Below are 11,932 nucleotides of genomic sequence, written 5' to 3' on the forward strand. Positions count from 1 at the left end.
AAGTCCCTGGCTGCTACATTTGAGACTGCCACCTAGTTCGAGCTCAGCCCCAGTCGCATAAGGCCCTCTGAAGGACCACGCTCTGAAGGGACCGAAGCATGGTGCAGAATCCATTAAACTGCCCTATGAATGTGGAGACTAGCCGAGGAAGCTGCAGAATTTGGAGAGGGATCTAGCGCAAGAGAAATAGGCATTAACTCTAGTCTTGAGTGATGACTGAGGTCTATTTTCGTCACCATGGAAACCTCACTGGCAGGGCCCACTTTCCCACAGTGGCGCCAGAGGTCAACACCACAGCCGATAAGTACTCCAACCTTTACATGTATGTCGGCTTGTTCCTGAGTCTACTGGCTATTTTGCTCATCCTGCTCTTTACTATGCTTCTGCGTCTTAAACACGTCATTTCTCCCATCACCACCGAGAATACCAGCAGCAGCCCCCAGTTCACCGATGTTGAGATGCACAGCCGGATCCCCACCCCTTAAAGTTGGGCCAAGTGTTACTGGTCAAGAGCTCTGTGAACTGCGAGACAGCTCCCCACTGCACTCCTGGAGGGCAGGGACACTGCCCAGACCTTCTCACGAAGGTGATCAGAAGCTCGGGTTATGTTTTGGTCTTATTCACATGGCCTGACCCTGACTGGGAGACACTGGACAGGTCTCTCATTTTCTGAGACTCATTCCTTGCCAAGAAGCCTGGAAGAGGCAGCTGGGAGAGAGGCCAGGTTTCCATAGTGACACAAGAGCCCCTGAGCCCTGCAGGAACCCCTGGCTCCTGAAACTCACATTCTATTGTTGGGAGAGACGCTGGATCCTCGGAAGGCCCGGGAATAAGACAAGGTAGCTTGCCCACAAAATGGTTGATTATCTAAGGAAGAAAAAGGCCCTTTGGGTTTTAAGCACTTGCTTTTCGTATTTAAATACTAAAGCAACACTTGTGTAGACAGGCTCAGAGGAGGCCCCAGCCCTCTTCAAAGGGAACAGCAGTTGAATCACACTGGGACATCTGTCTGTCTTTGGGGGAAAGCAGATACTCAGGGTCGCTTCTCTACTTAAGGGAGCAAGCTGACAGCGGGGCATTTCTGGGAAATGAACTCAGCTTCAGAGAAATATGTGCCTTTTGTATCTGCTGTACTACTATTGCTGGACCTTGAAAAACTCAGATAAGGAAAGATGCTTCATCACAAACCATTGCAAAGAAGAGATCCTAACTACACAAGAAAAAATCAAGCTAAAATGCTATCGCCAGGGCAATGAAGCTTACATCATACAAAGGCCTTCTCTTCCTTTCTCTCCCTCCCCATCCCGGTGCAGGATGGAGCTGCTAGACAGAAAAGACAGGACTTTTCTTTAAAGAGTGTCTCATGAAAGGAGGTGTGAGCTAAGCATGTTAAAGTAGGAAGTCAAGAACCCTGAGATTCTGCCACAGAACCATTGGGGCTTTGGGCAAAACATTAACATCTTCTGGGCCTTGAGTTTTCCTTTCTGTAAAATGGGCAGATAAATGTTTACTTGGTAGTAAATTGTTCTTTGTGGTGTGTGTGTGTGTGTGTGTGTGTTTTGGAAAGGTAAGCAGAGCAAAAACATATATCAAATATGCATCTGTGATCCCTAGCATGTTGTACCCATTAGGAAAGGGGAGCAGATCTTCTATTCTTGCTCCGTGTACCAATGTGTGTGTAAGATGCCTAATTAAAAGGATCCTTATTAAGACTGATGTCCTCAAACGTGATATTAGTTTCTGTTCCAGAAGTCCCCCTCTTCCTGCCCAAAAGGTCATTTCTTCCCTATAAGTGTGAAGGACTCAGCTTTCTTGAGCAGCCTTGGGATAGACTGCCAGCAAAGGAGACAGAACTGGTTAGAGCTAGAAACTTTCTTGAAGGAACCAAAGGAGATAAACGCCATTTTGAAGGAAGTCTAAACTGTAACTTGGATCATAGCCTTGTCACACAAGAATTTCGAAGCCTGAGATAGTGTTGTCTGCTAGACATACTTTCTTGGCCCAAAACATGAAAGGTCAGGGGATAGGAGTGGATAGGGCACCGGCCCTGAAGTCAGGAGGACCTGAGTTCAAATCCAGCTTCAGACCAAACACTTGACACTTGCTAGCTGTGTGACCCTGGGCAAGTCACTTAACCCCAATTGCCTAAAAAAACCAAAAAAACAAAAAACTCCATGAAAGATGGCTATTTAGTTTCCCAGGGTGCTCCCCCAGAGTGAAGGGGGAATTGAATGGCTGATACTGCAGACCCGCTTCAGCCTGTGACCCTCTGTGGGTTACGCCTCCTCTCAGCTAGCCCCTTCCCTGTGTTCTATATCTGGCTTGGTGGTGAAACTCCCAAGTGATTTCCATTTTTATACACAGTCATTTGCCAATGCTTACCTCTCTAAGGGGCCCCAACGTATTAAATCCCTACACGGAGAGCTGAAATTAGCAGCGGTCCTGACGGTGCACCTGTTCCAGATGAACAGCATTCTCCTTCATTCAGGGTGGCTGCAACAGGTGGGCTGGCCCTTTGTTAGTGTGCATGACTCCCCTCTGACCCCACATTTTCTGAAAAGCCACCAGCATCCTTTTCTTTGGTTTTTCCATTTAATTATATTTTGGTTTTTTTTTCAGTTACACATAAAGATAGTTTCCAACATTCACTTTTATAAGATTTTTGAGTTTCAATTTTTTTTTCTCCCTCCCTCCCCTCGTCTCTCAAGACGGCAAACAATCTGACATAGGCTCAACACATAAAATCCTATTAAACATATTTCCACATTAGTCATGTTGTGAAAAAACAATAAGAACAAAAGGGAAAATCCATGAGAAAGAAAAAACAAAAAAAAAAAGAGCAAATAATTTGCTTCAATCTGCATTCAGACTCCAGAGTTCTTTCACTGCATGTGGATAACATCATGAGTCTTTTGGAAATGTCTCAGATCATTGCATTGCTGAGAAGAACCAAGTCTATCAAAGTTGGTAATCGTACAACGTTGCTGTTACCCTGTACGGTGTTCTCCCACCAGCATCCTTTTATTTGTTTTTTAATATGTTATATCTTGGCAGCTTGAGCTCAGCTCCCTTGGATTCTTTGTAATGGGGACATTAAGGGTTGTCATTATCACTGGTAGCCTGGTAAAACTCCCGAAAAACACAAAATGCCAACTTATTCCAGGCATACCCTTCACCCTTAGAATGTATGATTTCATCGGCAGTGAGGGAATTCCCTTTACCACTGCGCTACAGTGGTAAACTGGCCTGCAACTTGACCCTTAAAGGGTGGTCTGGGGCACTGAGAGAAGTTATATGGCTTGCCCAGAGTCCTACAGCCAATATGTGCAAGAGATAGGCCTGGAACCTAGGTCTTCCTGACTCCAAGGCCAATCCTATCCACTTTGCCACCCCCCCACCCCCACCACCTCTCAAGGAAGGCCCTAATGCATTGAATGCTTTCCACAGCAGTAAACAACGATGAGTCCCCTCTTTCTATGTTGCACCCTCAGTTCCTAAGTGCCATGGGTTCTTCAGATAGCCATTTAATGAGTCACTGGATTCCTCAGGATCACTCCGGGCCTAGATTGTGCAAAGAACCACCATGATCTGGTTTCAGTTGAATACAGTCAGAGGACAAGAACCTATTTGTAAGGCACTTTTCTCCTACCCTTTACCAGAAAAGTGACCTACACAAAGTCATGGTTTGTCCCATGGAATTGACTTCACTGGCCTCTTGCTTTTGATCTTTTGCTGATGTAAGCCATAGACCTACAGGACTGGGACAGCTCCTCAATCACTGACAGGGCCCAAGATTCCCAGTTTAGTAGGTGATTATTCACCTGGAAAACAACTCCCTGCTTTCATCACAAGCCCCCGGGGAGTCAGACTTCCACTGAGCATCAGCTAAGACACAGCTCCAAGCCTCCCATTACACAAATATAGCAACATTCAACCCCACAATATCCAGCAATAACACAAGGAGAGGGGCAGTTATGCAGCTCCTTCATTATAACAATTCAGGGGGTAATTAAGTTTTCAAGAAAGCAATTGATTCTGTAAGCATAGTTATCCTACCGTAAAAAAAAAAAAGTTCCACCCTGACATTCAACAATAGTCCATGCCACACATAACTTATGACATCAGTAGATATTATCACGAAGGCAGGGTTCACAAGAATGGGCACCATTTGCAATGACCTCTCCTGCCTCCTTGCTACCCTCTGATCTCCTAGGCAGAAGAGTTCTATATGGGCAGCTCCTTCTTGGCCCAAGGCGAATAAACCAGAATGTGAATGCACTCAGTAATCACAGATGAGGACTTCTTGTTGGATTCCTCTAAAGGGCAAGCTCCCCTAGCACATTTAAGGAGTCAAATTGCAAACATGAGTTTCCACACGTGTGAAAAGCTTGCATTGTACCTCCAAGCAAAGCCCAGCTGCCTGGATGCTACTTCAACATCCTAGCCCTTCCTCAGATTAGGCTCACCTTTGGGCTTTCACCCTGCTTACTGACTGCTCTGCTTTTGACTCCATGTCATAGGCATGTGTCTCTAGCCAATGGGTCCCACAGACTGGGCCCACTGGGAAGCAAACAGAATCATTCGTCACCAAATAACTGAGTCTGCTAGATTTTATGGCTGCGTTGCTGCAATCAAGGAGGCTGACGCTGGTGGGTCACGTGAGCTCAGGAATCCTGAGGTTGGACACCAACATGGCAGGCTGCCTAGGGAGGGGTGAAACAACTCAGGTCAGAGGTGGAGGTCAAAGCTCCAGTGCTGATCGGTGGTGGGGTTAGACCTGTGAATGGCCACTCAACTTCCAGCCTGGCTGAGATAGGGAGACCTGGTCTCAAAAACCAACCAACCCAAAAAAGCCCATACCATCCCCACAGGACAAGCATCTATTTGTCAGTCAGCATATACATATTCACAATGTTTAAAGTGTGACAAGTTGACTTCCTGTATGTTAGCTATCCTACCACTCCCCCCCGCCCCCAGCCAATCACATTTTCATCAGGCCAATTCAGATCTTCAGTGGACACAGCATCCAAGTTTAGTCTCAGTATATTGGATAGTAGGTAGTCTTCTCATGGTGCTGCTGTTCTCTGGGTTGTGGGGGCAGGACTCCATCAGGTCTGGATCCTCAGGGACTCTGGAATGGTTCGCTCTCTAGGCTGTGTCAGGCCCTCTGAAGACAAGGACTAGAAGTTACCTTAAGGTCCCTGGCAGTCCATCAGCTAAACCAGAAGTGTAGGCTTTCTCCGAGTCAATGATCCTGGCAAATGACCAGTGAGAGGAAGTTATCTGATGCTGGCGGCAACATGTTGTACAAGGAGTTCAGAGTGGAATCCAAGAAGCTTTGCCCTGCTCTTTGTCACCCACCTCAAGGGGAGAGGAGTTCTTAGCTGGTCCCTGAAAAAACAAACCCAATTGTCAGGTGGTAGGGCCTGAGACAAGGGCAGAAGGGGATGCTTTCCTGATCTCCTTTTTGAAAGGGAAAACCAAGACTTCCTGATTCTGGCAAGTTCCAAAAGCCTTTTACCTACAAAAATTAAACTAATAGCATGTTTGTCTGTTGAAAATTTAGGTTGTTGCTGATAACTTTTAAAGGCAGCTATTGGTTGCCACTTGGCATTTATTTGTGGCATAAAATTGCAATTATAACTTTATTTCCAGTGACCCCTGAATGAGATGTCGGAAATCTGCTTAGAGGGAAGAACTCTAAACTGGGATAGAAGAGCTAGGTAATCTACCTTGGAATGTAATTTGGGATGTCACTCAGCTTTTGTAATTCTAAAAAGCAGCCTTCCTCCCCCATTTTTAAATCCCCCAGCCTAGAGTGCCACATAGTAGGGTCAGTTCATTGGATCATATTGAATTGATCCATCGTGATCATCAAAAAATATTAAGCCCTTTTGTACACATTGCCACAGAGCTTTTTAAATAAAACCAAGTTACATAAGAATAACCGGACGACCTGAAAGCTATGATCAAAAAAAGAATCTTGATACGATAATACAAGAAATAATTAAAGAAAATTGTCCTGAAGTGTTAAAACAAGAGGGGAAAGTAGAAATAGAAACAATTCACCAAACACCACCTGAAAGAGATCCTATGAGGAAACCCTGTAGGAATATCATAGTCAAATTCCAAAACCCCAGCTCAAGGATAAAATATTACAAGCAACAAGAAAAAAACAATTTAAATATGGCAGGACCACAATTAGATTCACACAAGACCTAGGAGCAGTGACACTAAAAGACCACACGTCTTGGAACACTATATATTGAAGAGCAAAAGAACTGGGGTTGCGGCCAAAAATATCATACCCAGCAAAGTTAAATATAATCCTGAATGAAAACAAAAATAGATATTTAATGAATTGCCAGACTTTCAGGATTTTGTTTAAAAAAGCCTGAACTTAACAGAAGATTTGACATACAAGATCCAAGATAAATATAAAGTACAAATCAAAGACTAATTACAAGGGAACTCAATAAGGATAGATTGTTTACCTTTTATATGAGGAAACGTAAAACATATGTCTGAGATTGTTATTAGTAATTGGGTGGTTTGTGAGAAAGATTGGAGTAGATCTGAGTATGATATGATTTTAAAAAGTAAAACCATTTAGGAACAGGCAAAAAGAATAATCGTCTTACACAAATGAGGTGTGAGAGGAAGAACTGACACAGGAATTAGATGGGAGAAGAGAGCTGGTAGTTCTGGAACCCTACTTTCATGGGGAATGTTTAAGAGGGAACAATACATACATATTGAGAAAGGTATAAAAGTCTTTTAAATTCATAAAGAAATAAAAGGCTAAGGAGATAGGGAAGGGAAAGAGAATAAGAAAGGGATTTTTAAAGGGGAGAGTGAGGGAATAGGATAAAGGGGGTATAGAAGGGTGCTTAGATTCATGGGAATGGGAGGACAAGGGAGGGATCTTTGCAGGGGGGTAGGTTAAGTGATAGGAGGGCAAGGTAGGCGGTAGAAGTAAAGTAGAGGAGTCAGGAGGGATAGGAAATAAGAGATACACACAAACATGAAATAAAGATCAGAAGTAGAATTTATTAGGGAAAAAAGAAGGAATAAGTAATCATGAGCTCAGACCAAGTTAAGGCTAAAACAGATTTAATCAAAAGAGAAAAATAAAGAAACTACACTATATGCCAACCACATTAATATAGTTTTAGATTATTTAAAATAACTAGACAGTATAAGGTTGGAGTATTGCTGTGGTGTAGGAAATGATGAGTGAGTAGACTTAGAAAGATATGGAAAGACTCGGACTTATAAAGGAAGAAGTTATTCAATCTCAGAGAAACAGAGGACAAATTAGTATGGTCTTACATAGATGCACATGAATGTATATGTCTATATATGAGTATGATTATAGATATCTAAGTATATGTATGTGTATGTAAGGGTATATATGTATGTATGAGCATTTTATACACACACACACACACACATATATATTATATATATATATATATATATTATATAATATCCATGCTTAATTGTAGCCTTCTGCGGGGGTGGGGGAGAACAAAGTAAAACGTGCACAGCAGAGAACAAAAGAAAACTTACAAGGAAGCAAAGAGAAGCTGGACGGCTCCGAGCACAACTCAGCATTTATCATATAGGCTTTCTCAAAATGGAAATGCATTGCTGTCTGTTTTGGATACTCTCTTACCTTCTGCTGTGCACATGGCAATGCTTTTTTCCCCCCTCTTTTCTAATTTTGTATTTAAGTTTAAAATAAATTAATAAAAAATAAATTAAAAAAATAAAACCAAGTTAAAGAGCATGGCCACCCCAGCCTCCCTTTCCCCAGGGCTGTATAGTTGGACTCATTGTCCATGGGTAGCCAAGAGCTCTGGGTGAGGAGGCTATTTTTAAGTCTACAGCTGTTTTATCTTTGAAATGCTAAAGGAAACAAACCTAGGAATTATATGAACACAATTACAAAACACTTTTCACACAAATAAAGTCAGATCTAACTAATTGGAAAAATGTCAGTTGCTCATGGGTAAGCCCAGCTAATATAATAAAAATGACAATTCCATCTAAATTAATTTACTTATTCTGTGCCATACTAATCGAACTACCAAAAATTATTTCATAGAGCTAGAAAAAATAATAACAAAATCCATCTGGAAGAACAAAAGGTCCAGAATATCAAGGGAATTAATGAAAAGAAATGCAAGGGAAGGTGGCCTAGCTGTACCAGATCTTAAATTGTATTATAAAGCAGCAATCATCAAATTACTTGGTACTGGCTTAGAAATAGAGTGGTGGCTCAGTGGAATAGTTTAGGACACAAGACACAATAGTCAATGATTATAGTAATCTACTGTTTGATAAACCCAAAGACCCCAGCTTTTGGGATAAGAACTCATATTTGACAAAAATTGCCGGGAAAACTGGAAAAGAGTATGGCAGAAACTAGGCATAGACCAACATCTCACCCCTTATACCAAAATAAAGTCAAAATGGGTACATGATTTAGATATGAAGGCTGTAATATAAGCAAACTAGGAGAGTAAGAAATAGTTTACCTGTCAGATCTATGGGGAATGGAAGAATTTATGACCAAATGAGATAGGGAACATGATGAAATGCAAAATGGATGATTTTGATTACATTAAATTGAAAGGTTTTTGCACAAAGCCAATGCAACCAGCAGAAAGCTGGGAAACAATTTTTATAGCCAGTTATTTGTCTCTGATAAAGGCCTCATTTCTAAAATATATAGAGAACCGAGTTAGATTTATAAGAACACAAGTCATTCACCAATCGATAAATGATCGAAGGATATGAACAGGCAGTTTTTAGATGAAGAAATTAAAGCTATCTATGGTCATATGAAAAAATGCTCTAAATCACTATTGATTAGAGAAATGCAAATCAAAACAAGGTACCATATCACACCTATCAGATTGGCTAACATGACAAAGCAGGAAAATGATAAATGTTGGAGAAGATGTGGGAAAATTGAAACACTAATGCATTTTTGGTGGAGTTGTGAACTGATCCAACCATTCTGGAAAGCAATTTGGAACTATGCCCAAAGGGCTATAAAATTGTACATACCCTTTGACCCAGCAACACAACTTCTAGGGCTGCATCCCAAAGAGATCATACAAATGGGAAAAGGACCCACATGTACAAAGATATTTATAGCAGCTCTTTTTTTGTGGTGGCCAAGAAGTGGGAAATTGAGGAGATGCCCATCAATTAGGGAATGGCTGAACAAGTTGTGGTGTATGAACGTAATGGAATACTATTGTGCTATAAGAAATGATGAGCAGGCAGACTTCACAAAAACCTGGAAAGACTTGTATGGCCTGATGCTGAGTGAAGTGAGCAGAACCAGGAGAACGCTGTACACAGTAATAGCCATATTGTGTGATGACTAACTTCCATAGACGTGGCTCTTCTCAGCAGTGCAAGGATCTAAGACATCTCCAAGGAACTCATGGTGGAAAATGCTGTCCACATCCAGAGAAAGAACTCTGGAGTTTGAATGTAGATGGAAACAAACTATTTGCTCTCTTTTTCGTTACTGTTGCTTTGTCTCTTCTTTCTCATGGTTCCTCCCATCGGTTCTAAGTCTTCCTCACAACATGACTAATGTGAAAAAAAAAAAGACAGAAAAAAAGAAATGTTAAAGGAGCTAGTGAAGGCAATGGGTTATCGTAGTGTGTTCCTAGTTCCATATTGTATCAAACTATGGAGCAGGAAACCCTAATCAAGACCCCACAACTGCTTGCTCCTCAGAGGTTAAGGTTGGATTTGCTGCCTTGTCTGGCTCACCTGGGAGTTTCTGGGATTCTAGGCTCTCTTCTTTTTGCTGGGGCCTAATTAGGGGCATGCAGACTTGCAAATTTCGAGGGTACCTTACCTCTTCCTAGATAGCCTCTAGCCTTTTCCTCCTCATAACATTTTCTCACCCCTAACCAGCAGCAAGGGACCAGAGAATTGCTTCAGGGTGCTGAATGTGGAGGCTACACCATTTTGGCAGGCCTGCAGCAGCCGAGTTTACTGTCAAGCATAACTAGTTAACGCCACAGGCTGGTCCCCTCTCCAGCCACGTCCACCACCTCCCCCTTTGGTGGCTCTTCTACCCCACCTCCTAATGAGGGAGCTTTATCTGTCACTTGTCCCCCAAGCCTAGTTTGGGGGCCTTATTCTAAAAGCCCCAAATTCCATGTTTCAAGTGTGTTTTCTCTTCCCTGTAAAAGCATTTGCTTCAATGTCACCTGAGTCCTAGGCAGAGGCTACCTTTCACCTTCTGCCTTGACACACACATCCCAAGAAGAGCAGGCTAAAGAGAAGTTTAGGAAGGATCCTGGCTTTTGACAAAACCCTTCTCCTGCCCCATCCCCATCCCTATGTAGGGGCACGGACCAGGGTTTTCAAGGCTTCCAAAGATGGACGTCATCTTGGCCTCTCTTATGGACTTTGCTCTGCTCTCTACTTAACAAGGGCAGGTGACCAGAACTTCTTCTCTCCTTCATGGTCTTCTGCTTGGCTACACCGTCAATTGCGCTCCTTACTTTATTCCTTGATTTTGAGGCCAGTGAGAAAGGAGCACCTCACTGGGGACCTTGACTCCCTTTGTCCTTTCTACCCTGCCTGAGGGGGAGGGTTAAAAGGGCCTCTCTTCTTGAAGACAGGGACAAAGGTTTTTCCTTTGTGTCTCTTGGTGCCTAGTATACTCCTACGCAGGATGAGCACTTATAAGGATGGGGTCCAGTGGCTTAGAGAACCCTTTGGCCTCAAGTTCCCTTCAACGCGGGCGGCAGGGGGAACCCCTATATGAGGGACTGGGATCAGGGTTTTCAAGGCTTCCAAATGTCGAGGCCCAATGGTAGGTAACAAGTTACTGGTGACACCACCTCTCCTCCTAATAAGAGCAGGAAGGAGTCTAGGGATGGTACAGGCTTTCCTAATGTACTCGCTAGCCCCTGGCCCGTAATTCTCTTTTCTGAGGGACAACTAGTGTGGGTGACCAAGCCTTTTTCTCCTTTTCCTCCACCACTAGGCCTTTCTTTTACCCTCTAATCCTCCCCGCCTTGCTCCTTTCCTTCTAGTAGCAATGGGAGAGGAGCACTGTCCAGGGGACTCCAATTCTCCCCCCCTTTCTCCCTTGAGGGAGGCCAGGAGGAGCTTCCTTTCTTGAGGGGATGGAGAGTTAAGGATTTGGGAGTCCTCAGTATCATGCAGAATTTTTATTCATAGAAAGCTCTTAATAATAATTGGGGGGACTAGACGTGGTTTCTAGAAAACCTTTGGGCCCCAATTGCTCTGTCTGCTGCCCGATGAGAGGGTACTGAAGAATTATCTGGAATGGTGGAACAGGAGAGATAAGGTGGAGGTAGGCCAACTGGTCGTAAGGCACAAGGAGACTGACACATGCAAAGGTTGGGCCAAAGACTTAAAGGAGTCTGGCTTTTTAGAAAACTCTTTGGCCCCAAAGCTCTGGTTTTTAGAGCCCTGTATAGGGGCTGGGACCAGGGTTTTCAAGGCTTCCAAATTTCAAGGCCATCTTGCTGTCTCCTTATATTCTTTTCCTTCTCTTCTGGTAGATAGCTAGGGTGGAAGCCCTTCTCTTCTTCCTCCCTCTCCCCACTGCCTTTTGCTAGACTACCCCATCAAGCTGTTGCTTCTTTGCTTCTTGGTTCCTAAGACCAGTGGGAAAGGACCTTTCACTGGGGACCTTAATTCCCACCTTTCTCCTCCCAGGACCCCAGGAGAGTGACCTAAGGGGGATGGCTGGAAGGGAGGAAGAGTGGAGGGGGTTTTGGGGTCCCCAGCGCCTAGTAGAAGTCTCCACAAGACAAGAGTTGATCAAAGCCCAGGGATGGGGTCTGATGGCTTAGAAAATCCTTTGGTCCTAAATACTTCAATAGAGGGAGTGAGAAGCAGGAGAAAAAATGGGGAG

At 43.4% G+C, this 11,932-nt stretch overlaps 1 protein-coding gene across 1 annotated transcript; it reads left to right on the plus strand.

Moving 5' to 3' along the window:
* Positions 1-212: 212 nt before the first annotated feature.
* SERTM2 (serine rich and transmembrane domain containing 2) lies at positions 213-485 on the plus strand. Its single transcript, XM_027835414.1, has one exon. It carries the CDS (start codon positions 213-215, stop codon positions 483-485), a length of 273 nt encoding a protein of 90 aa, XP_027691215.1.
* The last annotated feature ends 11,447 nt before the right edge of the window (positions 486-11,932 follow it).

The sequence above is a fragment of the Vombatus ursinus genome, unplaced genomic scaffold, assembly GCF_900497805.2.
Source record: "Vombatus ursinus unplaced genomic scaffold, bare-nosed wombat genome assembly UNPS02004337.1, whole genome shotgun sequence".
NCBI classification, from domain to species: Eukaryota; Metazoa; Chordata; class Mammalia; order Diprotodontia; family Vombatidae; genus Vombatus; species Vombatus ursinus.